Genomic DNA, 24,724 nt, shown 5'->3' with positions numbered 1-24,724 from the left:
GAAGAGTAACACAGGAGCCGTAAGGCGAGTAAATCCAACACAGGAATCTCAATGGTAATGGAACAGAAAGTCTCTTAATAACAGAACAGAAATCCGCCGTCCGGATCAGCACGGACGGTCACTCAGAAGAAGAGACAGGTTAGGTCCATAGCTGGCACGGGGGCGCCAATCCAGAACCACTCACGATGCTGGGATTGTAGCAGAGTAGAGTCGAGGAACACGGTGAACAAAACAGCTAGTACCAGACAGGACACGATACGACAGGACCAGGAGCGATATGCACAGGTACGTAACATAGAGCAATAATCTGACAAAGAACAATAAGAGAGAAGCCATGAAATAGAGAGTCTAATCAGAGATAGTGAGAAACAGTTGGGAAGGTAACGGGGAGGTAATAAGAGGATGAGCCACAGCTGGAGGTGACCGGGATAATGAATGAGTGATGCAAGTAATGTAATGTAAGATAGTGACCAGAAGGGGGCAGAGAAGGACCAGAGAAAGAAAGAAAGAGCCAGGATCATGACAGTACCCTCCCCTCAAGGAGCGCCTCCTGGCGCAACAGAGGAGGACTGGCGTGAGCGATAGAAGTCATCAATCAGCGAGCGGTCCAGGACGTCCCGGGATGGAATCCAACATCTCTCCTCCGGACCGTATCCCTCCCAATCGACCAGAAACTGATGACCACGACCCCGGGGGCGAACATCGAGAAGTCTGCGAACCCTATAGACGGGAGCGCCCTCGACGCAGACAGGAGGAGTGACAGGCCGAGGGGGGGCACGAATGACGGGTTTAATACATGACACGTGAAAGACCGGGTGGACGCGCCGAAGATTGGCAGACAACTTGAGACGAACAGAGACAGGACTGAGTATCTTAAGAATACGGAAAGGCCCGATGAATTTGGGGGCCAGCTTGCGAGACGTGGACTGGAGAGGCAGATTAAGGGTAGATAACCAAACTCTCTGACCCACAGAATAACGGGGACTCTTGACCCGACGTCTATTAGCGGCCCGCCGGGTACGAGAACGAGACTTAACTAAAGCGGACCTAACCTCTCTCCAAGTACGCTTAGCACGTTGAATGAAGGCTTGAACGGACGGCACCTTAGATTCAGTCTCCTGAGACGAAAAGAGTGGAGGCTGGTATCCGAGACAGCATTGAAACGGAGATAAACCCGTGGCAGAGGATGGAGCGGAATTGAGAGCGTATTCTGCCCAGGAAAGCTGTTCTGACCACGAAACCGGATTGCGAAAGGCGAGACTACGAAGGATGCGACCGATGGTCTGGTTGGCACGTTCCGCTTGACCGTTAGTTTGTGGGTGAAACCCGGAGGAGAGGCTGGCCGACGCACCAATAAGACGGCAAAATTCTTTCCAAAACAAGGAAGAGAATTGGGGACCCCTATCAGATACGACGTCAGAGGGAAGACCGTGGATCTTAAAAACCTGGTCGACGATAATCTGGGCCGTCTCCCTAGCAGATGGGAGCTTGGGTAACGGAATAAAGCGAGCGGTCTTAGAAAAGCGATCAACGACGGTCAGTATCACGGTGTTCCCCTGGGAGGGGGGAAGACCCGTGATAAAATCCAAAGCAATATGTGACCAAGGACGGGACGGTAACGGGAGAGGACGCAGTAGCCCGGCCGGAGGCGAATTACCCGACTTAGTCTGGGCGCATACCGTACACGAAGCGACAAAACGACGGACGTCGCGCTCACGAGAGGGCCACCAGAATCTTTGACGGATGGCGGCAATGGTGCCCCTAACGCCGGGATGGGCAAATAGCTTGGATGAGTGACCCCATTGAAGAACCGCGAGGCGAGCGGACGGAGGAACGAACAGAAGACCCCTGGGACAAAGACGAGGGGTAATAGCATGGGCTAAAGAGCGCTTGACCAAACGTTCTATTCCCCAGACAGCTGCCCCCACCACCACGCCCTTAGGAAGGATCTCCTCCTTATTGGGAACAACCTCTGGGGAAGTAAACTGTCGCGAAAGAGCATCTGGCTTGAGGTTCTTGGACCCGGGGCGATAGGAGATGGAGAAATTGAAACGCGTAAAGAATAGCGCCCAACGAGCCTGGCGCGCGCATAGTCTCTTAGCGGAGCGGATATACTCAAGATTCCTGTGATCTGTCCAGACCACGAACGGGACCACAGAACCCTCTAGCCAGTGGCGCCACTCTCCGAGAGCTAGACGAATGGCTAATAATTCGCGGTTACCAACATCATAATTTCGTTCGGCGGGAGAAAGGCGATGTGAAAAGTAAGCGCAGGGATGAACCTTCTCGTCAGAAGATGAGCGTTGGGAGAGAATAGCCCCAACGCCCACCTCTGATGCATCAACCTCAACAATGAACTGTCTAGAGACATCAGGAGTACGCAAAATAGGAGCAGAGGAAAAAAGAGACTTGAGACGATCAAAAGCGGTCTGAGCCTCCTGCGTCCAGGAAAATTGGACCCTGGCGGACGTGAGGGCTGAGAGCGGGGCGGCAATCTGACTAAAGTTGCGGATAAAGCGACGATAAAAATTCGCAAAACCTAAGAACCGTTGCAGAGCAACACGCGACTCCGGCACGGGCCACTCCGTGACCGCACGGACCTTCGAGGAATCCATGCTAACTCCCTCCGCGGAAATAATTGATCCCAGAAAAGAGATGGACTGAGCGTGGAAAGTACACTTCTCGGCCTTAACAAACAATCGGTTCTCGAGAAGACGCTGGAGGACCTGTCTTACGTGCTGAGTGTGAACTTGGAGAGAGGGGGAGAAAATCAAAATATCGTCAAGGTAGACGAAAACAAAAATATTCAACATGTCTCTGAGCACGTCATTTATTAGCGCTTGGAACACGGCTGGAGCGTTGACCAATCCGAAAGGAAGGACGCGATATTCGAAGTGCCCAAGAGGGGTATTAAACGCAGTCTTCCATTCGTCTCCCCTACTAATGCGGACAAGGTGGTAAGCGTTACGAAGATCTAGCTTTGAAAAGATCTTAGCTCCCTGCAAGACCTCGAAAGCTGAAGACATAAGTGGCAAGGGGTAACGATTCTTGACCGTTATGTCATTCAAACCTCGATAATCTATGCAGGGTCGCAACGAACCATCCTTCTTCTTAACGAAGAAAAAACCCGCACCAGCAGGGGAGGAGGAGGGAACAATGGTACCCGCTTCGAGCGAGTCAGACAAATACTTCTCTAGGGCTTCGCGTTCGGGCGCGGAGAGCGAATAGAGCCTCCCACGGGGAGGGGTGGTGCCAGGCAGGAGATCGATGGCACAATCATACGGCCGGTGAGGAGGAAGAGAGGTGGCCCTGGAACGACTAAAGACCGCTCGAAGATCATGGTACTCCCGGGGAACCCCAGTCAAATCTCCCGGCTCCTCCTGAAAAACAGAGACAGAAGAGACAGGAGGAACAGCAGACATCAAACACTTAACATGACACGACAAATTCCAAGACAAAATTGAACCTCTGGCCCAGTTAATCTGGGGATTATGTTCGACTAACCAGGGGTGTCCTAAAATTACAGGACTAGAAGGAGAATGCAAAACTAAAAAAGAAATTGTCTCTCGATGATTGCCTGAGATGGTGAGACTCACCGGGGCGGTGGCAAAGTGGGCTCTAGTGAGGATACTACCATCAAGTGCGTGGATGGAAGTGGAATCATTACGTTCAATGAGGGGGATCCCCTGTTCTCTAGCCCAACCTTCATCCAGGAAATTTCCCTCGGCTCCAGAATCGATCAAAACCTGACAAGAGGTGGAATACCCAGGCCAGCGGAGTAGTGCGGGAAAAGTAGTACGCGTGCGTGTCGGAGGGTCCAGGACTGACGCGCTCACCAGTAACCCTCTCTCTACTGGTGAGCGTTGGCTTTTACTGGACACGAGGCGACACGGTGAGAAGCAGAAGCACAGTACATGCAGAAACGCGCCATGATACGGCGTTGACGTTCGGCTGCGGAGATCCGTAAGCCTCCCGGCTGCATGGGCTCAGAGTCGGAGGCAGGAGGCGGAGCAGATGAGGGAGCCGGAGCTGTGAGTGGAACCCTCTCCAGACCGCGACTGCGACGGCGCATCTCAAAACGCTTCTCCACCCGGATGGCCAAGTCGATAAGAGGGTCCAGTCGAGTAGGTGTTTCCCGGGCCAGTATCTCGTCCTTAATGTCCGCATTGAGCCCCTCGAGAAAACGGGCTACTAGGGCAGGCTCGTTCCAGTCGCAAGAAGCAGATAAGGTGCGAAATTCAATCGAGAAATCTGCTGCTGACCTTCTTCCTTGGCGCAGCGTAGACATGAGACGAGAAGCCTCCGCCCCAAATGCAGAGCGGTCAAACACCCGCAACATCTCCTCCTTGAAAGCGGAATAGCGGCGAAGACAGTCAGCCTCCGAAGTCCACATAGCGGTTCCCCACTCCCGCGCTCGGCCAGTCAGTAAGGAGACGACAAAGGCAATGCGGGAACGATCACTAGCGTAAGTGGAGGTCTGCAGAGAAAAAACAACCTCACACTGAGTCAAGAAAGACCTGCATTCCTTGGGCTCACCGGAATAACACGGCGGGATGTTCACAATCGGCTCAGGCGATTCATGCCCTCGAGAAGAGGAAGGTTCAGCGCGGAGATGATGAAGCTGCTGGACAATGTCAGTAACACGAGTCGCCAGAGAATCCACGGCATGGTGCGTTGCAGCCAGCTCGTCCTCATGACGGCCCAGCATGGCTCCCTGGAACTCGAGTGCGGACTGAAGTGAATTCACCCTTGCTGGGTCCATTGCTGGTCAGATTATTCTGTCAAGTATGAGAAAGAGGACCCAAAAGCAAAGGACAGTCAATGAGTGATTTAATGTTTAGAAGAGTAACACAGGAGCCGTAAGGCGAGTAAATCCAACACAGGAATCTCAATGGTAATGGAACAGAAAGTCTCTTAATAACAGAACAGAAATCCGCCGTCCGGATCAGCACGGACGGTCACTCAGAAGAAGAGACAGGTTAGGTCCATAGCTGGCACGGGGGCGCCAATCCAGAACCACTCACGATGCTGGGATTGTAGCAGAGTAGAGTCGAGGAACACGGTGAACAAAACAGCTAGTACCAGACAGGACACGATACGACAGGACCAGGAGCGATATGCACAGGTACGTAACATAGAGCAATAATCTGACAAAGAACAATAAGAGAGAAGCCATGAAATAGAGAGTCTAATCAGAGATAGTGAGAAACAGTTGGGAAGGTAACGGGGAGGTAATAAGAGGATGAGCCACAGCTGGAGGTGACCGGGATAATGAATGAGTGATGCAAGTAATGTAATGTAAGATAGTGACCAGAAGGGGGCAGAGAAGGACCAGAGAAAGAAAGAAAGAGCCAGGATCATGACAGTATGCAAGCAATATACTTACTAGTCCAAAAGCATGACAGCCAAGTCCGCATCGGTCGGCCCCCCTCCTCCTCCTTCAGCTCACGTCAGCGAGAAAACGCTGGCCCTGATCCTCCTTCTGCCTTTAACGCTATCACTTTCTCTTTTTGTCTTTTTGCTTTGCTCTGATAAAACCTTTGCTTTCTTGTTTTTCTGTGCTGCTTCGGCCATGACTATAACATTTGGCTCGCACATCCGATTTTAAGAAAGTGGGGTGGTGGTGGAAGTGACGTATATGCCGTAAAGCAGTCAAATTTAGTAGTTCTCTTTGAAGCAAGCATATGCATGATTTGGCATGGCAGCCAGTTTGAATTTTAAATAGCCTAACCATTGCCTTACCCTTACCTAATGCAGCAAAACATTTGTTTTCTTCAAATTCTGAATGGATTATATATCACCTAAGCTTGCATAAAAGCGCTAATCACTAAGCTATCACTCCCCAGAACACAAAGTTCTGCTAATCGATTAAGCTGACTGTAGCTACAATGAATCTTATTTAGCCTACATAATGTCTACACTTTTTTGTTAAATTTTGAGAATTTGAGTGTGCAGATCTCAGCACTGGACAAAAACTCTGGCGTTTCAAATGTTGAGGGAACTTAAACACGTCTGATTGACCATTGTATTCAAGAAATCATCAGATATGTTTGTGATTGGCTATATTGGTCAACGCTCTCAAGAGCACAATCGCCAAATCTGTTTATCGGTTTATGATGTAAGTATACATAGTCATAATTCAGAGTTCAGCTCGCACACAGAACAAAACTCCGGTGTTTCAGCGATTGTCTTAATGCCTCTGATTGGCCATTATATCTCAACAAATCGTGTGTGATTGGTTATAGTGTGCGAAAATGCTGTAAAACGCATACAAAATATGATGCAACATAAGCAGATATACATTTAATGCTGCAAGCCCGCATTCAACACTTTATTTAATTTTCATTTTCACTGTATTTCTAGATTTAGTTTACACACAAGGGTATGACGACAGAGGTGGGCACAAATACATCAAAAACTATTTTGTTACAAAATACAAATACTGGCTCATGAAATGTATTTAAATAAAATACAAAATACTGATGTGAAAAAATGTATTTAAATAAAATACAAGTAATTAGTATTTTGAAAAAGACAAAAATACTCCCACAATAATCTTAAGCCTTTTTTTTAATTACTCTAAGGTCAATAACACAAATAGTAGCAATAACACAAATATTATAAATGTGTAAATTCAAAATGCCGAAGTAGCAAAATAAAAAAGTTTGGGCATTTCACTAAATCTCTACAGGGCCTGAAATAGCACCCTCTGACATAAATGGCATGTATAGCTAAGTTCACATCAATGGAGTGGTAGTTTTATACAAAATCGATATTTCTCATATATAATACACTTACGGTATATTGTGTGAACGCTTGCTTATCATGGAGATTTCAGTGGAGTTGCGACAGACGCGACGTTTCATAATAGGTAGGGCCTATGAAGGGTTAGGGTTAGTGTTAGCGTGCAGCCATGCACGAGAGCAAAACCACACAACACCCACCCCGTCGGACATTGGTAACTTGGAACACGGTTTATTTAAGTTTTAGTGGTTGGTGAACCCATTGTTTTTGTGCGCAGATCTCAGATCTAGGCAGCCTACAGAGACACACGGTTTTTCAACGCATTCTCATCTCATCCCAATGCCACTTTTGCCAAAGCGTAGACATTCAACGCACATGGCACCGTTTAGCGTCAATATAACATGCTTCGGTTTTAGGTAGGTTTAGGTCTGGGGTAGGGTTAGGGTTAGACCACTAGGAGGCGCCTTCTGCCCCATATATATCTGCGTCTCATATTGACGCTAAACGGTGCCATGTGCGTTGGATGTCTACGCTTTGGCAAAAGCGTTGTATATGACGCTTTGGGATGAGAACGGGCTGGGTTTTTAGACGGCATGCTTATGGGAAGGGCAGCTAGCGGATCGCTAGCAAAAATGAGATGAATGTGATAACTTATGTTTCTGCATTATTTGGGGTCTGAAATCACAGCGAATATAGAATCAGAACTCTCTCTAGATAATACTCTTGACAGGATACTCATAAGGCTTAACAAAGTAAGGTAACACGCAGGTAAGAATCACAATGAACCAACACAGGACAGCAAACACAAGGGATGATATAGACGAATCCAACGAGCGTTCTTGTGTAGGCTGCCATCTTGTAGCGACGCCATTACTGAGCTGTTACACCGGCATAGACATATGCACCGGTATGTAAACAAACCTCGGAGATAAGGTGATGATAACGCACCCTTGATGACAGCTACAGCCAGGCAGACTTGTTGGGTTGATGATGTTAGACATTGGCCTCCAGTTACAGATGAAGGTACAAACGATCTTACAGATTATTTATGAAAATAGCTTGGCAAGCAAGCTAGGCTAACGTTTGCTACCGAGGAAACTAAAAAAGATCTGTCCATTTGGCAACAATAAATAAATAAATGTAATCAAATAAACAATTTCATGTTTTTCATTTGTGTCCATTATTTATCTCATTTTTACATTGCAACAGGCAAGGTTAAGGTAACGTTACAGCTAGAAAGTATACACAATATCGACCAACTACTGTTTTTAAACCATGGAAAGAGGTCAATATAACAGCAGGAGAACAATTATGTCACATAACGTTACATTTAGCTCAGGAAAGCCATTTAATGACCATAGCATGTAAATTGAATAGAAAAAATAACAAGAGAGGAGATTTTGCTGATCACTATATCACACATTTATTATATTTTTTTACTTATGTCATGAAATAATTGTTATTATACGCGAATGTCCGCGTCTTGTACTCGCCCAGGAAATCTGTGTAAACCGTACGGCTCCAGACAGGGGCAGTCGACCCGGGGTATTCACAGTGTTTTCTCTTCAAAATTGAAATTTTACTGCCACCATTGAAACAATTTATAACGGAAACTGTTTACCCACTCGACATTATACAAGGGCTAACGTTGTAACGTTAGTGACAGTCGTAAATCGCGGGCTGTTTATTCCAGTGGACGCAAGTTGCAACTAAAACAATAGAAGGCAATGGCGCAACGCTACCCAGCAACAGCTCAGTAATGGCGCCCGCTTACTTCCGGTAGTTTCGCCGGATTCGTCTATAGGGAGACACTAATGACAAGAACAGGTGAAGCTGTCTGGACAATGACAAGACGAGGATAACAAGGGGGCGGGGTACGAAACGAGACAACACAAGCACATGGCCCAAAAAAAAGGCCATCTGTTTGCACACAAAACATGGGTCTGTCATGATCCTGCCTCAAGACTAGAGAAAATCAAGGACACGAGGGCAGAATCATGACATTACTATGGTGATTTTTCTTAAGTATTTAAGTATTTGAAATACTCAAATACACTCCGTCAAAATATTTTGTTACAAACTACATTTTATTTTTTCCACACCTGCAAAATACAAATTACAAAATACACTAAAGTAATTAAATATGTATTTAAAATACATTTAATTGAAATATGTCTGTATGACGAGAAGGCCTGGCTCACAATCTCTGTTCCAGTTCATCTGGTTCAACAGGGCTCTGTGTGGGCCAATCAGGTTTCTTCCACTCCAAACACCACACCATAATCCCTCCTCCACCAAAATTTACATTTGGCACAATGCAGTCAGGCAGGTAATCATCTCCTGGAATCTGCCAAAATCTAGACCATTCAGACTGCCAAACAGAGAAGCATGATTCGACGTTTCCACTGAGTGCAGTGGTGATGTGCTTTTCACACTCCATCCAACACTTGAACTTGTTGATGTGAGGCTTTCATGCAGCTGATCAACCATGGAAACCCATTTGACGTTCTGTGACCCATTTGAGTTGTTGCTGTTTCTAAACGTTTAAAAAAATCACTTACAGTTGACCGTGAAATATCTAGCAGGGAGAAAATTTCACAAACTGACTTCCTATCACAGCACCATTCTTAAGCCCGGACAAAAGGCTTGAGCAAAATTCAGAATTTCAGAATTGGCCTCCATTCAATTCATGAATTGGAATTTGAATTGAATTGACTCCGCCCTTTCAAGAAGTTGAATTTTAGTTTGAATTGGAATGACAGGAAGTGGAATTAAATTCATGGCAATTCAAAGAAATTCCACACAGTCACACAACAGAAAGAATGTGTTGAATCTCACATAGGGGAAAGTGGGGCACAACGTAACGCTTTTTGACTTTCTCAGTTTGTGCAAATCTATTTATAGTATTTATTTTTTTCCACATTAATTTCCCACGTCTAGTACAATTATGTGGTTTTGTTTTATTAATACAGTGTATACTTTTTTCTTGATTTACCCTGAAATAAATGTTAAATGTGACAACATGCCCCATAGGTGGGGTACATTGTAACATGAGGGGCACATTGTAACATTACCATATGACTGCTTAAAATGCTATCTCACCTAATCAAAAAATTATACAAGTCAAACCAAAATTATTAGCTTTTTCATATAAAATAATGGTATTTTTTAATAATTAAAAATAATCAAATTTTTGATTTTGACAACAAACACAACTATACAGCATAGTTCAAAACAAAATAATAATTTCTGAACATAGACTTTCAGTCTATATTTACATGTTTCTTATGTTTTCTCAATAGAATTCATAAAAGTATAGAATATAATAGCATATTTCTAATAGGGGCACAATGGAACTCAGTGTGACAACATGCCCCAACTGCACAATTGGGGTTTAAACCCTGCTAGTGTCTTCTGCTAGTTAGCGAAGCATTAAAAGACTATATCAACTGTTAAACTACAGATTAGAGATTAAAAAATATCAGATTTGTCTAATTTTAATAAATGAAAAATTAACTTAAGTAGGAAATGTACTTTTGCTTTGGTTAAATGTTCAGTGATCTCTTACAAAGATCTCTGAATTTTGGCGCAATTTTTTTCTCTGTTATATTGTTGAAATGGCAACTAGTAAATACATCAAGTTTCGCCATGCTAGCGTGTGGAAGTATTTAAAACAAGTGTGTTACAACTAGCCTACAGTCAGGGTTAGGAAGGTTACTTTGGAAGTGTAATTGCTCACTGTTATAAGTTAACCCATTATAAATGTGGTTTAGATTCATTTATTTGGATTACTTTATCAATGTAAAGCAATTTGAAATTCCCCCTAAAGATTTACTAAAGTAATTCTGGGAAATGGCCTTACAATTACAAGAGATCAAACTTATTATTTGTTCTGTGACTTGAGATTTTAACATTTATTGCTGGGGGAAAACATTTCCTGGTAGTTCAAACTAATATAATTTATATAATATGCAATCATATTATATAATGTGAAGCTACATTGTTCAATACTTCACTTAAAATATCTATATGAATTTCTTAGAATTTTTATTGAATTGTAATTCTGCTTCCTTTAATTCAAATTCGAATTGTAATTCTAGATCCTGTTTTTGACATCAATTCAAATTCAAGAATTGAATTGGAATTTAGTAGTCATTCTCAATTCAATTCTGAATTGTGCACAAGCCTGCCGGACACACCAAGCCGACGCCGACGAACTAGCGCTGATGAAAGCCGACTGTGTTGTCTCCTCTCGTCCTCTCTTGTCGGGGTAAAAAGCTGCACTTGAACACACAGAGAGAACTGCGGCCGACTGTCAGCTATAATGTGCGTTCTGCACTTGCGTGTAATGAGCCAACTGTCTATTTCTGCAGAAATATTAGTCTATATTCGTCATTCAAAAAGGAAAATCGACGCTGCCGGCTGCAGATGCACATACCGTAAACAAAGCAGCGCGTGCTTACCGTTTTGAATATGAATCCTGCTAAACACTTTTTTTTCCCCACTCCGCTCATGTTAAAGGGTTAGTTCACCCAAAAATGAAAATTCTGTCAGTATTTACTCACCCTCATGTTGTTTCAACCCCGTAAGACCTTCGTTCATCTTCGGAACACAAATCAAGATATTTAAGATATTAAGATCGCTCCTGCATACAGTCCATAGGCTTCTTGAGGGACTGGCTCTTGCTGTCCCCGAAAAGTCATTAAAGACATCGTTAAAATAGTCCAAGTGACTACAGGGGCTCAATCTTAAGTTTATCAAACGACGAGAACACTTTTGTGCGCAAAAAAACAACAAAAATAACGACTTTATTTCAACTATTCACTTCCTTCTCCATGAGCCTGTAAGTCAGTTAACGTAGTGTGATTGCGTAGAGCTACGTCACACGTAGGCTCACTATTGGCCGACGCTGGTCATGTGTGTGTGATGCGTGTGACGTACAATAACAGAAGCTTACGCTATTAAACTAGTAACCTGACTCGCGCAGAGGGAGAAATAAACGAATAGTTGAAATAAAGTCGTTATTTTTGTTGTTTTTTTGCGCACAAAAGTGTTCTCGTCGTTTGATAAACTTAAGATTGAGCCCCTGTAGTCACTTGGACTATTTTAACGATGTCTTTAATGACTTTTCGAGGACAGCAAGAGCCAGTCCCTCAAGAAGCCTATGGACTGTATGCAGGAGCGATCTTAATATCTTAAATATCTTGATTTGTGTTCCGAAGATGAACGAAGGTCTTACGGGGTTGGAACAACATGAGGGTGAGTAAATACTGACAGAATTTTCATTTTTGGGTGAACTAACCCTTTAATATTGAAATATTCGCCAAGGAACACTCAGGTAAGAAGACGTAACATAAGAACAGCCTTCTATCTTTACCATTTTGACTGAACAGCCAATCAGAGTTCTCTCTTTCCCCGACGGCCCAATGCCGATTCAACATGTCGAATCGGGCGAAACAAAGCCGACAAGGACTATGTAAAGCAGACGGCACGGAACCGTCCAGAACACACAGAGGAAACTTAGTCGGCTGACGCACAAAAACCGCCCGACGAACGACCGTCGGCTTGGTGTGTTCCGGGCTTTAAATTAACTGAGCTCTTTTGGACAAGCCATTTTTTCACAAATGTTTGTAAATGCATACAATATGTGTGTGTATCTTGTCAGTCAGTCCTTTGCTAATGTATCCTCAGGTGGTGATGCCTCCATATTCCCTATGACTGGCTGTCAAGCACAGCCCTGTGAGCCAGTAAAGGCAGCGAAGAACGAAGAATCAGAGAGACGAGGCCTAAAGCGACATGCTGAGAGTGAATTAGAGGAGACCAGACATGGCCCTGGAATGAAGACAAGTGACAACCATTCATCATTCAGAAAATCAGGGGATGCCGATGAGGAGGAAGTTATAATAGAAAACAAAGAGCATAATCAATTAAATGAAGTCTCATACGATCAACCGGATGTAAAGAAAGTCTACCTGCCGGACCTCCATCGCACTGGAGCAAAGTGTGTCCCTGATGGCCCAACGGATCTTCTCAAGCCTGGATTACTCTATCACAAAGTTGGGGTTTTGAGGGTTAAGCCAGGCCGTGGGGAACGTACACTTTCTCTCTCGTGCAGTGATAAACTTGCACGCTGGGCCATTCTAGGCTTCCAGGGTGCCCTGCTGTCTCATTACCTGCAAGGACCGATCTATTTCAGTGCTGTGGTGGTTGGAATGGGTCCATACAACCATCAGGCAATGCATAGAGCACTGAAAACACGGTAAGTGTTGCTTTGTTTAAAGGGATTCTATGCAGTTTTTTTATTGAAATTGTTATATGACTTCTTTTGTGTTTAATGGTGGCTGTTGTTTTTGAAATCAAGTGACCAAAGTGCTCGTTGCCGCTGCGATCAGTGGCACGGATACTGTGTTCTGTTGTGGCGCGCATAGTCTTCACACGGACGCACGCTTCAATACATCGCAGGACTGAGAGACTTATAATATATATATTATTTATTATATTTGTTACGGTGAAATCACAAAACTTAATGCACAAAAAAAAAAAAACGTGTCTATGCTTGATATACAACCACTAATAAACAATCAGTTTTGATGAGGAAAATAAGTACAACTAGTACAGATTAGAACCCAGAACCTCTAACACCCATGGCAAAAGTTCTGCCTTTTGACCATTAAAGGTGCCCTCTGGGATAAAAAATCGAATCATACTCCATATTCCATACCAGATGGGGGTAGTATACCTCCAGAAAAATACCTCCGCGGCCGCGCGCACTCATGTCTTCAAACAACACGGGCGAGCGGGTCTCCCACGCGCATATTAATCAGTAAAACTAATAGTAAAAGGTTGGAAGACCGCAGTTTCACGTGGATCATTTGGAGATTTTCAGAGATTAGAGACTAAATGAACAACATCTCAATACTAAATTATAAAGGCCGTCTCATAGACAAGCCGATGCATTTCGACGATATGGGAAAATTAAAGCCCAGGCATTTTTAGTTTATGGTATTCGTTTTGCTCATGTTACATTTTTTATCATTCGTTTGAATTAATTTGACAGACAGCATTCCCTGATGTGGACCAAGCTAGCGCCTTTCCGAGCTGCCAACTCTCACAAGTTCACCGTGAGACACACAACTTTTCACACACTCTCACGCCACATCCATTTTGTCATGCACAGAAAAGGACACAGAGACCGATATCAGCTCTCAGATTCTGCTCATTTTATTACGCAATTCAAACAATAAATGCACTTTTGGCGCTTGTAAATGTTAGACGACAGATCCCTAGCGCCGATCATCTCTACTAGCTAATGGTAAAAGAACACGAACACTGTTGAAAGATATGTTACAACTTACCAAAATGTATTCCTCATGCATAATATCGACCAATCATTTATTTAACTCATCCCTGAACTGAAATTTAGTAGTGGGCTGTATTTCCACACGACATCACGACATGACATCAGGTTCAAGTTTGTTCAAGTACACACAAGCCGGCGCGACTTATGGTGCGTTCTATTATACCCAACGAACCGACTCGGACCTCGGATTTGACGTCACGTCCACGTTTCAAGCGTTCTATTATGTTTTGCTTGTCCGAGTCGGAGAAAGCTGTTGTAATGGTAGCACTGGCCGAGTACCAGGCACTTACATTAAAATAAACATATTATGACTACACCTCATCAAAACGCAGCCATTTGAAATTGAAAATGTTCACTTTATTTAAAGTTTTTCATGTTAAATCTTTTGTTAGCAACGCTAGCAACGTTAGTAATTGCACTCACAACAACCGATTCCCATACCTAGGGGACGCAGTAATACGAGTGATTATAATCGTCATTTAAAATACCAAATCGGTTCAAAAACAATGAATACAATTCATTCTTACAAGTCACAGGGCGCAGCCATTTTGAATTCCGAAACGGATTTCTTGCTCGGTGTCCTCACGGTTGTCCGACGTCCGAGAGGAGAAATCCGAGGAAAGGGGGCGTGTTGCTAGGCAACGTCTGTCGTCCGTTTCGGATCTCCGAGACGGATGAATAATAGAACGCACCATTACTCTTGGTTACTGCAGTTTGGCTGGTGGTAAGGTTGCCCGCCCGCATACCGCCTCCCATGGCCGAAACTGGTATTACGACATCTGCCGGGCCGGGGCTAATAATTTAGCATGCTAATTTAGGTTAAATCTCGGCAGCACTATAACTTGTCAGTTTTTTAATGACATCATTGCACTTATTTCTTCTCATTCTTTTGATGTGTGTAGCTCATTTTTTGGATATTTTTACCTCAATCATTCCATATGGCACCTTTAAAGTTCATGGGGATAATTGTTGGATCTATGTATTTAGTCATGTGAAAATAACCACTAACAACATATATTAGATCTCATTAAAACCACAAATTAAACACAATGTGATATTGTAGACTATTACACGTAACGCTCTTCGTGAGTGGTATTTATGACAGCAACGTTAAATACAAGTACTCCACAAGTCGCTGTTTGACAAAAACGGGATTCCTTCATGGTGTCCCCTTAAAAACCATTCTAACGTACTACTCTTACCATTTCTGCAGTATAGCGAAAGTTAGTATTTTTAGTGTTGGTTCAGTCAATCTCAAGAGGTCCAGTAATGGTGTTATATTATAACCAGGGATAAGGAGAGGTGAGAATCCAAGTGCAGCAACATTTTATTAAAAAAATGGGAAACAGACAGCTTACAAAGAGAGACTTTCAAGAACAACGCCTGACAAAAGACAACAGAAACACAGGGGTACATGGGGAACCCAAGGGCTAGATGATAAATTACTATGGAAGCTAATAAGGGTAACTACGGAGACAAAGCAAACAGGAACTAAACACAGGAAGAGAACATACGGACTGGAGCATATTACAACATTGATGAACATACATTTCATTTTCAACCCACAGATGTCAAAATTACCCTGTAAAATTTCACAAGAACATATTTTGCCAGAAATGTGATGATAACTTTTATATACAACAAACAATTTTTGCCTGGAATATATTAACAGAATAGTTACCTGTTAGTTTTAAAATAATTCCATTATAAATAATTTGCTTGTATGCTTGTTACCCCTTTATTACCCAAAACTTAACATATTGTTCCCTTATACCTACACAGAGGTACACTATAATTACAGAAACGTACACCGTAATTTTGGTTAATTGAGAAGTTATTTGCCGGTTGTATATCTGCTTATTACCCCTTTATTACCCAAAACTCTTATACCTAGACAGAAGTACACTATAATTACAGAAACGTACACCGTAATTTCGGTGTACTTAAAGAGTTGTTTGCGGGTCGCAAAATAAAGTGTTACTTATTTTTTCTGTGTTCCGTAAGTGACATTCCTCTACTATTTAACGCACTATTTAGCATCAATGTTTATGGGCAGTGGCACTGCAACAGTTAGCATTAAATCACCTCAGATAAGTTAGCGTCCGAGGTAGGGACAGGTGGTGTTTTGGGGGCTAATACACTGCTAAATTCAGATTTATTTTTTAATGATCTGATCGCTATAAATTGGGACAGATACCAACTTATACCTAATGTTCAAGATGCATGGGATTTCCTTTATACTGAGTTCACTGATGTTCTGGACAAACATGCTCCATGGAAATCTGTCTTGGTCAAGGGTAAACATCTCCCCTGGATTGACCATGAACTTATTAGCCTCTTTAGGCAGAGGGATAAAGCTTGGTCAATTTTTCGTCGTACAAGGGCTAATGCAGATTGGGAAGTATACAGACAGCTGAGAAATATGAGTAAGACAAAAACCCGTAATGCCAAATCTAATTATTATAAGGATAGCCTCAGTAATGATTCTATGAATCCTAAACAATTCTGGAAAAAAATTAAAACTATTACCAATACATCAGATAAACATTGTATTAACCAAATACGAGTTTCAAATACAATTCTACATGACCCTCTATCTATTGCTGAAGCATTTAACCATCATTTCTCTTCTGTTTGTTCTACCTTAATATCCAAATCTGATTTGGGTACTGGTCTTTTAAATAATGCTTTGCCCAATCATAGTTCTTTTTATTTTAGGAAAATTCAACCAGATGAAGTGCAAAATGCCATAAATGAACTAAAAGGGAACAGTGGTGCTGGACTGGATGGTTTAGATAATAAGTTGATCAAACTAGCTTCTCATATACTTATGTATCCACTTACTGATTTATTCAATCTCTCTTTATCTTCATGTGAGTTACCAGCTATCTGGAAGTGTGCACGCATCACTCCAATACATAAAGGAGGTGATGTATTGGATCTGAATAACTATAGACCCATATCTATTATATGTTCTACTGCTAAAGTGTTTGAAAAATTAATTTATAACCAACTTTCACATTTTCTTAGTGCAAACAATATATTATCACCATTTCAATCTGGCTTTAGATCTAACCACTCTACATCTACTGCCCTTCTTAAATTCACCAATGATGTCTTCTCTGCTGCAGATAATGGTGAACTCACAGGTGCAATATTTATTGACTTGACAAAAGCCTTTGACCTTGTTGATCACTATCTTCTTTTAGATAAGCTCTATGCTATTGGCCTGTCTAAAAATGCAGTATTGTGGTTTAGTTCATACCTCCATAATAGAAAACAATGTGTCATCCTACATGGAAAAAAATCCAATCTACTAATTCAACAAAGAGGTGTGCCCCAAGGCTCAACTTTGGGACCACTCCTTTTTTCTATTTATGTTAATAACTTACCATCAATCTTTAATAACTGTTGTGCTCAACTTTATGCTGATGACACCGTCTTATATACATCTAATCATGATCTTCCACAAATTCAAGCGTGTCTTCAGTATGATTTCAAAATTTTACAAGATTGGCTTTTGTATAACAAATTGTTGCTCAACAAAACTAAAACATATCTTATGATTTTTGGTACCAGACAAAAACTTAAATCTGAAACCAATGCTTGTATAATAACTTGTTCTGACGGTACTCCTCTACCTCAAGTTGACAAATTTAAATATCTTGGTGTATGGCTGGATTCTAAGCTTTCTTTCAAATTTCATATTGGTCATATCCTACGTAAAGTCAATTACGGAATTAATGCTTTATATCGTTCTCGTAATTGCTTTACTTATAGTGTGCGCAAGAAACTCGCTTCTCAACTTATACTTCCAATTTTTGATTATTGTGATGTTGTTTATCATAACTCTGTAAAATCAGACCTTTCCCGTCTCAAAATCCATTGGCTTCAACTAATATTTAAAATTATCCACTTCAATTACCCTTCTTATTTAAAACGGTATTTTGTTCTTAATACTTCAAATTATAATTTGAGGCACTCCGTTCAGCTTTATTTTTTTGTCCCTCGAGCCAAGAAGACAGTTGGTAAAAGAGCTTTTATGTTTAAAGCCACCTTAGACTGGAATAATTTACCTTCCAATATTAGATCCATCACTTCATTTGGGATTTTTAAGAATAATTTGTCTTCTTATTTTATGACTAACTGCTCTTGTTTTGTATGATGCTGACACAGAATGCTTACATACTACTGTATATACAATGTATTTCTGCCAATTTGATCTTGTGGTTGTAAAGTTTTTCATATCTCGTTTTTTTTTTTTTTTTTTGTTTGTGGTTCTGTATGTACTTGTTTGTCAAATAAGTGTAATTGTTGTTGTTTTTGTTTGTTTATTTTGATTCGTGTTCTTTTGTAATGGCTGTGATTTACTTTAGGACCCCCTCGAAAACGAGATGTTGCATCTCAAGGGGTTTATCCTAATCAAATAAATTACTTATAAATCATAAATCAGATGCACCTATGTACAATAATATACCGATGTCCAGCAATCGATTGAATTGATCGATTGATTGATCGTTTGAAACACTGATGAATAAATGTAACATAAGAATAGACTGATATGTCCCACATTTGAGTGTTCTCCAGCAGCTTTGCTGTGAATATAGTAGCCATAGATTGTAAAAAGTAGACTAGTCTGCCAATAATATATGACTGAACCAACAGTAAAAATACTAACTTTCGCTGTACTGCAGAAATGGTAAGAGTAGTACGTTAGAATGGTTTTTAAGGGGACACCATGAAGGAATCCCGTTTTTGTCAAACAGCGACCCCTAGAGTCGCTGTGGAGTACTTGTATTTAACGTTGCTGTCATAAATACCACTCACGAAGAGCGTGACGTGTAATAGTCTACAATATCACATTGTGTTTAATTTGTGGTTTTAATGAGATCTAATATATGTTGTTAGTGGTTATTTTCACATGACTAAATACATAGATCCAACAATTATCCCCATGAACTTTAAAGGTGCCATATGGAATAATTGAGGTAAAAATATCCAAAAAATGAGCTGTTGTCTTTTGTCTTTTGCTGAAGAGGTGCATCCACCGGCCGGCTCGGTCTCACACAAAGCCAGCCTGGATTGGCCAGAAGGTGGGAGGGGTTAGGATTTCCTAAGATTTTCAAGTGATGACGGTGCCCATACCCCCCATAAGCGGCCTCAAAAACCATTAGTGGAAAGTCTATGGGTGACGCAACAGACGCTTTGTCCATTTTTTTGACTCTGGCCTGGCATAATGCGGGAGTGCCTGCCATACCTCCTCTGCAAGTCCATTTAGGATCATGGAGTGGCATGAGTGAACAGAGCACCTAAGAGAGCAATACTTGGTCGTTTTTTTTTTTTACAACATAAACTGCACACACTCACACCCCAAACGTTCTTATCGAGTTACGCATTATGTTTGTTTTAAACAAACATAAGCTTCAAAATTTGCGTTTTTGATGTGGGCTTGTGTAATTTACACTGTAATTTACCCAATTGTCATCAACTTAAATTTATCAAAGGCCTTATTGTACACATAATTGTAAAAACCTCATTATTAAAACCCCTAGGAAAATCTTGAGGGAACTACTGGGGAATTTACAGATAATATAAAGGAGCAGTATTTTAGAAGTCAAAGACAAAGTTTACTTTGCATTATGTTACACATAATATAGGCTAACATTTCAAATTTAAAATACATGTTTAAATAGAGTTTCCTCCACACTGCTCAAATAACACTTGTGCTGTAATAGCTTTAAGTGTGTGTTTAGTTAAAGTCTCAGCCTACTAGACATACAGGATATAGGCCATCTATAAAAGCTTAACCAGAGATCATATTTCATAGTGGTTTTTGGAATGCTGTTATGCTTAAGCTGGAATTCTGTCTTAGTTCAGGTGTTCATACAGCTCATTTTCCATTTTTCATTTTCTGCGGTTCAATTTCATTTTCAATTTCAACCAGTGCTCACTTTTATTAAGAGTTACACCCAAAAAAACAAAAATGATCTTATAAACCCTCTGATTCATATAGCGTAAGTTTTCCACATGTTAGAGCTCCATAAAAGAAGGGTCTTGTATTGAAACTAGGTTATTTTTGTTTTTCTCGCTGCCTGTCACAAAATTCAGAATTCTAAAGAACTAAACTGTTGTTCTTTAGAATTCAGTAAATAATATGTTGATGCTGCTAATTTAAAAAATGTATTTTTTATAATAATTTGAAAATTAATGTTTTGTTACTTTAAAAAAAATATATTTATGTAGCAACTTAAATTAGACATTTACAGTATACTGCTGTAATGTAGTACTACTTAGCATGAGATGTACTAGTAGTTTTGTAACTGTTTTAGTCAGAATGCTTAAACAAAGAGAGCAATCTTTTTAAAGCACCACAGAGTTGAACATTTTTCAAGAGAATCATCTTATGAATAGTTAAGTTGATGTCTTTGCATAAAAAGAAGTAAAAGTATTTTACATACAGAACTTTCAGAGAATTATGCAAACCACTGTATGCACATCACAAAATGAATACAAAACACAAAATGAATATTCACTAAATATAAATATTTTATTTAATAATACATATTATTTATTAATAATAATTGAATAAATAAAAGATTAAAGTATTTATACAGTTATATTTACGATAATTTAAATGATTTTTAATGCATTTTATTTTATTAAAATATCTGTAAAAAGACTACTATACATATATTAACTACACTCAGTCACACATAGATTTTCTGTTGTTGTCTTTTGAGCATAGAATCTGTGTCTTATCCGTGTCTTGACTCTTAATTAACCAATCATTAATACCATTGATCAGCTCTACCAAACGTGGATGTTTTTTCCACTAAGAAACGAACATTGTTATTATAGTTTGATTGATACTGTGAAGCTGCTTTGATGCAATCTATATTGTTAAAAGCGCTATATAAAAAATATACTTGACTTGACTCAGCTGTGTAGCATATACCTGACATGACTTCCAAGTTGCTTTATGTAGAAATTAATTTTATTCACGGCTGGGAGATCACTGGCCACAACAACCAAGTGAGTCTCCTGAATAGAAAGATACATTTATATCATACAGTTGAGTAAAAATCAATGTCACTCAAATCTTCTTCACTGTGATTTGTTCTGGTGATTGGTTTGTATTAGTTGTACTGTGACAAGCACTTTTTGGTTAAGTATATATGGCCTTTGACCTAAGCATCCTTAGTCTGCATTTCTCTGTACATTTAATGTTAAAAATACCCATTACATAAAAAAACAACAACATTTCTATCACTGTACTCATAATCTTTTAGCAAAATCCTTAAAGTTACAATATGTAAGATTTTTGTATTAAACTATCCAAAAAACACTTGCAGTGTTACTAAAAGGAAGTAAAACAAAAGGTAATAAGAGGTAACTCGCCCACAGAGGGGGGTGTGTCTTCCAGGTAAATGTCCTCCTGCTCTCTAAAGGTGTAACTTCTGAATGCAAATTCCCATTGTTGCCAAATGTTTCCATGAAAAGAGATGTTGCTCAGGGTAATGAATTGCAACAAGAGGCTCAGGGTGATTTGTAACTCACCTTAATCTGTGATGCAGAGTGGATCTTGGCACGCCTCTTCATGTATGTCAGGTTCACACCTTCTCTCTCTATTCCAGAGCATTTGATGTTTTGTATTTATTATCTTTGAAATGATTATGGAATTGGCATGATACTGTACATTTACCTGACATAATATATTGTTTTCACATTTACAGTACCTTTTTCCTTTATGGAGTCAGATGAAATAACGAGTTAATAGATGGAAAAAATTATTTCATTTAATCAAATTACTTTGCCACGTGGAAAGACAGTAACACACAGAGACCTCCACCCGTTCTATCGGGAAAGCTCCATTGGGCCGATTGAGTCGGGCTTACTCTGGGTTCACATCGGATGCTGAAGCGACTCCGTTTCCTTTCGGCGCCCATGTTAACCTATGGCGTCGTTCACACCAGCCGCGCCGTGAAGCGCCACTTTCGGCGTCTGGTTTTTCGCGAGCTGCCCGCGAGTGATCCGCGTCAATTCCAGCAGGAAGTTACACCAAGAAACACTCGACCAACTCGTCAATTGTCAAATTTTTAGCAATTTTTTAATTAAAACACCGCGAGTGACAAATGCGAACACACAAACAAACATGGAAACAACGAGAGAGGAAAATAGATTTCATAAATTTGAAGAGAGGATGCATATTTCAACGGTATATATACACTACTATAACTGTCTACCATATTCTCTCTCTGGCTGCGTGTGGGTCTCGACAACGGATTAATACAAGAAGTGTACAAACTTCTTGGTTATAGAAACATGATGTATTTAGGTTATTTACTTACCCATGATGTAAAAAAATAGCTCTGAATATAAACAACAACTGAGCAGAAGCGCTTGTCGGCCTCCGCGAAGAATACGCGTGATTTTCCATTCCGCGTCGTTTTGAACCCGGCGTAACAGTATGAAAGTGTGGACCAATTTAAACAGCGCTGCGTTCTTACAATTTTAATTAGTCAAATAAACTGACCTGTGTGAGTAGTGTGTTTCAGCACTCGCAGGTAGTTAGGTAGAATGAAATGTCCTCATTCCTTCATATCCGCGGGACCCTCGTGTGGCGCTGATATCTGTCTCTTATTAGCGACCGCGACCTGCTTCAGATCCAACGGCATGACGACAAGTTCCATGATTCCTCTCGTTCACCGCATCACCAATCTACGCCTTTATTATTGTTCTGAAGAGGTTAGCGACCCCTAGCTGCAGAAAACTACATATTGCATCTTTAACCTTCCCCTCCTTCTCGAAAAGGTGTTTTTCATGACGTGTGTGTCGAGGCGGGGCTTAATATCCTCCACAACCGCCATTCAGATCTGCCTTCGTTTAGTTAACTTCCTACGATCCAATCAAAACCCGAGGACGAAATCAAGTCCTAATCCCACCCCACATTTGGATATACATTCAATTCAATTCAAATTTATTTATAGCGCTTTTCACAAGACATATTGTTTCAAAGCAGCTTTACAGAAAGTGCATTTCAGAAATGTACATGGAAAAATACATTTAGTTAATCATGTATTAATTTAGGGCATAACATATCGCCGGCGTTGAGTCGTCTCTTCACAGGCGTTGAGTTGTCTCATCGCAGGTGTTGAGTTGTCTCATCGCAGGTGTTGGGTCATCTGAAGTCTCCGTGAGAGGCTACATCACAACAAGGAAGAAGAGACTATCGCAACATTACATTTGTGCTGATTTTAAATTGTTCCATTAAAATGTTTGCAACTCACTTATCTTCTCTTACAGATGTTCTCATGTGAGGGGTCTGCCATCAGGTTTCTCCATACAAGCTCCAGAGCTTCTGCAGGCCAGTCTGGAATTTACCCACAATCACACACACACAGAGTCCAAACACACACACGCACAGGGCAGAATATCTCCCTGTGGGGCAGGTGAGCACACAAACATAATCATTAATTCATTTTTTTTTTTATGTAACTGCACACATTTTTGCAATTAATTCAGCTGGAATTTGAGTTTCAGGGCGTTTATCCTGAGTGGCATGCTACATCAAAAGCAAATAAAGCCAATGGACACACTCTGGTCATTAGATTCAAACATTAATCTTAAATGTATTAAGTGTACATAATCCCAAAGCAGATTTGATTGATTGATTAATACTTTATTTATCCCGAGGGAAATTCAGGTATCCAGTAACGTACAAAAACAAAACATACATAAAAATGTACATACATTAAAAAATTAAAATAAAATTAAAAATACAATTACCCTATAACAACCGTAGCCACAGTAAGCAGTGCAAAGACAGTAAATAGTGCTAATGGAGTGCAGATGTAGGTAAACCATACAAATACAGATAGAAGTACAAGAAGTACAGATTGGGGTAGAAAAATTGTCCAATTATCTATTATCCTCCCTGTTATACAGTCTGATGGCCAGTGGGACAAAAGAGTTTTTAAGTCTGTTGGTTTGAGCTGGGCTGAGACAGCAGTCTACCACTGAACACACTCCTCTGCCCGATGAAGGTGTTGTACATAGGGTGGTTGGCATTGTCCAGTATGGACAGCAGTTTGTCCAGGGTCCTTTTTTCTGCCACTATTGCCAGAGAGTCCAGCTCTGAGCCTACTATCCAGCAGCCATATCACCCTGTAGCCCAAGACTGGTTGCCCACTAAAGCTAAGCAGGGCTGAGCCTGGTTAGTACCTGGATGGGAGACCTTCTGAGAAAGCCAGGTTGCTGCTGGAAGAGGTGTTAGTGTGGCCAGCAGGGGGTGCTCACCCTGTGGTCTGTGTGGGTCCTAATGCCCCAGTGTAGTGATGGGGACACTATGCTGTCAAAAGAGCACCGTCCTTCGGATGAGACGTTAAACCGAGGTCTTGACTCTCTGTGGTCATAAAAAATCCCAGGATGTCTTTCGAAAGAGTAGGGGTGTAACCCCGGCATCCTGGCCAAATTTGCCCAGTGGCCTCTATCCATCATGGCCTCCTAATCATCCCCATATATACCAATTGGCTTCATCACTGTCTCCTCTCCACCAGTAAGCTGGTGTGTGGTGAGCGTTCTGGCGCAATATGGCTGCCGTCGCATCATCCAGGTGGATGC

The 24,724-nt window shown here is 41.2% G+C and overlaps 1 protein-coding gene across 1 annotated transcript in view; it reads left to right on the top strand.

The window, feature by feature from the left end:
• adat1 (adenosine deaminase tRNA specific 1) overlaps window positions 1–24,724 on the top strand; it is a 38,768-nt gene that overhangs the window by 5,112 nt on the left and 8,932 nt on the right. Inside the window, exons 6-7 of the mRNA XM_039656841.2 lie at window positions 12,436–13,003; window positions 23,408–23,553. Of these exons, the coding sequence (XP_039512775.2) occupies window positions 12,436–13,003; window positions 23,408–23,553 (714 nt within the window). The remainder of the gene's footprint in view (window positions 1–12,435; window positions 13,004–23,407; window positions 23,554–24,724) is intronic.

This window comes from Pimephales promelas, chromosome 25 (assembly GCF_988280905.1).
Source record: "Pimephales promelas chromosome 25, fPimPro1.hap1.1, whole genome shotgun sequence".
NCBI classification, from domain to species: Eukaryota; Metazoa; Chordata; class Actinopteri; order Cypriniformes; family Leuciscidae; genus Pimephales; species Pimephales promelas.
The sequence above is the reverse complement of the archived record's forward strand: the minus strand, read 5'-3'. Positions and strand labels throughout refer to the sequence as shown.